Below are 3,896 nucleotides of genomic sequence, written 5' to 3'. Positions count from 1 at the left end.
CTAATTATTGGACCAAAAAACACTACACAGAATCTTGTAGATTACAATCTGCAACTAGACGGATGTACTGTTACTTCCTCTACAGTCAGAAATCTGGGTGTTATATTAGACAGCAATTTGTCTTTTGAAAATCATATTTCCCATGTTACAAAAACTGCATTCTTCCATCTTAGAAACATTTCCAAGCTACGAAACATGTTATCTGTTTCTGATGCAGAAAAGCTAGTTCATGCATTCATGACCTCTAGACTGGACTATTGTAATGCACTTCTAGGTGGTTGTCCTGCTTCTTCAATAAACAAGCTACAGGTAGTCCAAAATGCAGCAGCTAGAGTCCTTACCAGGTCAAGAAAATATGATCATATTACCCCAATTTTACAGTCTCTGCACTGGCTACCTATTAAGTTCCGTATCAGTTACAAATTATCATTACTTACCTATAAGGCCCTAAATGGTTTAGCTCCTGCATACCTAACTAGCCTTCTACCACGTTACAACCCATCACGCACCCTAAGGTCACAAAACACTGGACTTCTGGTCGTTCCTAGGATAGCAAAGTCCACTAAAGGAGGTAGAGCTTTCTCACATTTGGCTCCCAAACTCTGGAATAGCCTTCCTGATAATGTTCGGGGTTCAGACACACTCTCTCTGTTTAAATCTGGATTAAAAACACATCTCTTTCGCCAAGCATTCGAATAATGCATCTTTTAAATTGTGAGTGTAGTTGCATCTGATCAAAGGTGCATTTTTATTCATTAGCTTGGGTTAAACTAATTTTACTTTGTTGGATCAGCAGCTATGCTAATGATGTCTCTATGTGTTTCTCTGTTTCTGCTGGGATCTTCATCCCGTGGTAACTAGGATTTACACAAGCTCCAGTCTGGATCCAGAACACCTGAGAAGAGATGATGCTGACCCTCAGAGGACCTCAGATGATGCTAACCCTGAATCAACAAACAGAACTAACAATTATTGCTACATGTGTGACTGAATCATATAATAACTTAATTAATAATATTGATAGTTCATCGTCTAGCTGACTACGTCTTGTATTATTATTATTATTATTATTATTTTTATTTTTTCTAAAATCCTGTCAAATGTGCACAAACTACTAGCTACTACTAAATATTGTAGAAACATAATTTTCTGTAAAGTAGCTTTGTAACGATTTGTTTTGTAAAAAGCACTATACAAATAAACTTGAATTGAATTGAATTGAAGTTGGCCAGCTTCCTCAATATATGAATAGTCTATTAACTTTTAATAGTCAAGGGTATAATCTACGTTCAAGTAGATATATTCTTTTAAATGTTCCTTTAATGAAGACAGAGTTTGGAAAAACTGCTTTTATTTATAGCGCATCAGCTGCTTGGAATGAGATCCAAAGATCATTGAAACTTGATGTACTTATTTCAATTAATGAGTTCAAGTTATATCTCAACCAAACATTCAAATCTGTCTGTACTTGCTCTTAACGTTTAATCTTGTTTTATTGCTGTATATGTGTGTGTTGTGCAACTTGTTTTATGTAGTTATGTATATTGTGTGCCTCTACCTTGGCCAGGGCTCACTTGTAAATGAGATATTTATCTCAATGTTTATTATGTTTATCTCAAATGATTATTTCCCTGGTTAAATAAAGGTTTAATAAAAAATAATAAAAATGTTCTGAGAGAATCTCAGCTAAAGCACTCGCTGTCCTTCAGGCACAAACTGACACTCACTGGAATATTTTCACGAGAGAGTGTTGCATCTGTGACAGAATCAGTCAACTGCACATCATTCAGATAATTGAGCTCAGCTCTGAAGTCGCTGGACCGTCCCGCACAGGAAGATCCCAGTGGCCCGAGCCAGACTATAAAACGAAAGCTTATTCTGAAGAAGGGAATCTTTCAAGAGAAGCTGCAAGAGATCAGAAGCGGTTGAGATGAACTCGGACACTTTGACGCGTGGCCTGCTCTTCCTGTCACTGGCCGTGACTGGTGTTCCAGGCAACATCGTGGTCATCTGTGCCTTCCTCTCGGTGGTGTATCACGAGGGCCGTCTCTCGCCCACAGAAAGCATCGTGCTGCACCTGGCGTCTTCTAACCTGATGGTGGTGGGCGTTCGCTGCCTGCTGGAGGTTCTAGCCACGTTTGAGATCCTCAATGTGTTTGATGACACCGGCTGCAAGGTGGTCATCTTCATCTACCGCACGTCCAGATCTCTGTCCATCTGGCTGACGTTCCTGCTGAGCGTGTATCAGTGCCTGAGCGTGGCTCCACCGGGTTCGCGTTTGGCCGTCGCCCGTGCTCTGTTCGCCCAGTACCTGGCTGTCCTCTTCCTGGCTCTATGGCTAATCAACACCTCCACGACTGCCGCCACGCTGCTTTACGCTGTAAGTGCCCGGAACGACTCCAGGCTCTTGCAGAATGGGATCAACATCAAGTTCTGTATCCTGAGCTTCCCGTCCAAGCTGGCGATGGATGCCAATGGCGGGGTGCAAGTGGGACGAGACGTGGTGCCGATATCTCTGATGACAACGGCCAGCCTGGTCCTGCTGGTGTTCCTGCTCCGCCGCAGACAGCAGGTGAAGGGTCTGCGGGGCGGCGCAATGAGGCAGGGTCCATCTGCAGAGCGCCGCGCTGCCCTCACCGTCGTCACACTAGTCACAATCTACGTGATTATTTATGGAGTGGACAATGGATTGTGGGTTTATACGCTGACCGTGCCTAAGATTCTTGACTCCTCGCTGATCGGAGATGTGAGGATCTTCTTGTCGTCTCTGTATGCTGTCCTCAGTCCCATTGTGATCATCATCTCTAACAGGAAAGTCAATAAACAGTTGAATTGTGGGAAAGAGCCAAAGACGTTCTCGGACGCAGCTCAGCCCAGTGATGGACAGTCGCAGACTAAATGATTTTTATGAACCCTTGTTTAATTTTTTTTGTAATCCTTTGTCATTATGGACAAAGAGATTCATTTCTAGATGGAGGGATATAGACTTTTTAATTTACACTAATAAGGAGCCCCTGCTTCAGTTCACATCTGCTAGGAACAAACGCTTAGGTTTCTATGAATGTACTTGTATCTGTCAGGTGTATGTGTCTGCGACAGACATAATAAACTAACTTAATTTCTAACTGTGTGGAAATGAATATCTTTGTCATACTAATTTCCAGATGATTTTATTTGTAATCCAGGCTTTACGTTTACACAAAGAGTTTTTTGAACATTAACTGATTTTGAATGACATACAGGGCAAGAACGTGTTCTCTTCCACAGACTGACTCTTTCAGGAAGGGCGCTGTGTTTTTCCCAAATGTTGTTCTCCATGTGTCATGTTCTTCATTCCACTGAAATCTGATCTGTTCCAACAGATTCCGGTGGAATGTAGGACGTAAATCACAGATGGATCCACAGTCCAGACACACTGAGACGAACTCCAGTGAACTGTGGGAAAACACAAAAGGCTGAAATTAATGATGACTGAATTAATTAAATCTAATAGCTGAATTCTTCTGAAGTGTGCATGTGAGATCTACATGCACACACACACTCACACTCACACACTCCATCTCACACACACACATTTAGCAAATTGAGGTAATGAATTAGTAAATCATGCACATGATTTAGCCTACTATTTTTTTCCTGCATGCCATGTGCGGGGATCCATAGAATTCAGAAGGCTGAAGTATATCTGAATGCCTTCACCTGCATCAGGTGCTCAGAACAAGCCCCGCCCTCACAGCTATAGCCCCGCCCACCAGAGCCCATCATGTGGAAATGTGTCATGCATTCAGGGTGAATCTCTTTGACAAAAAGTGGCCCCCCGTTTCAGCTGATAACAGCATGAGGACAGTGACTGATTTCATCTGATTTTGTGGAGCATAAACACTAGAACTCGTCGA

At 42.3% G+C, this 3,896-nt stretch overlaps 1 protein-coding gene across 1 annotated transcript; it reads left to right on the top strand.

The window, feature by feature from the left end:
• The first annotated feature begins 1,930 nt into the window (after positions 1-1,930).
• LOC113098047 (olfactory receptor class A-like protein 1) lies at positions 1,931-2,902 on the top strand. Its single transcript, XM_026263019.1, has one exon. The coding sequence runs from the start codon at positions 1,931-1,933 to the stop codon at positions 2,900-2,902; it is 972 nt and encodes a 323-aa protein (XP_026118804.1).
• The last annotated feature ends 994 nt before the right edge of the window (positions 2,903-3,896 follow it).

Source organism: Carassius auratus, unplaced genomic scaffold (genome assembly GCF_003368295.1).
Source record: "Carassius auratus strain Wakin unplaced genomic scaffold, ASM336829v1 scaf_tig00216403, whole genome shotgun sequence".
Taxonomy (NCBI): domain Eukaryota; kingdom Metazoa; phylum Chordata; class Actinopteri; order Cypriniformes; family Cyprinidae; genus Carassius; species Carassius auratus.
The sequence above is the reverse complement of the archived record's forward strand: the minus strand, read 5'-3'. Positions and strand labels throughout refer to the sequence as shown.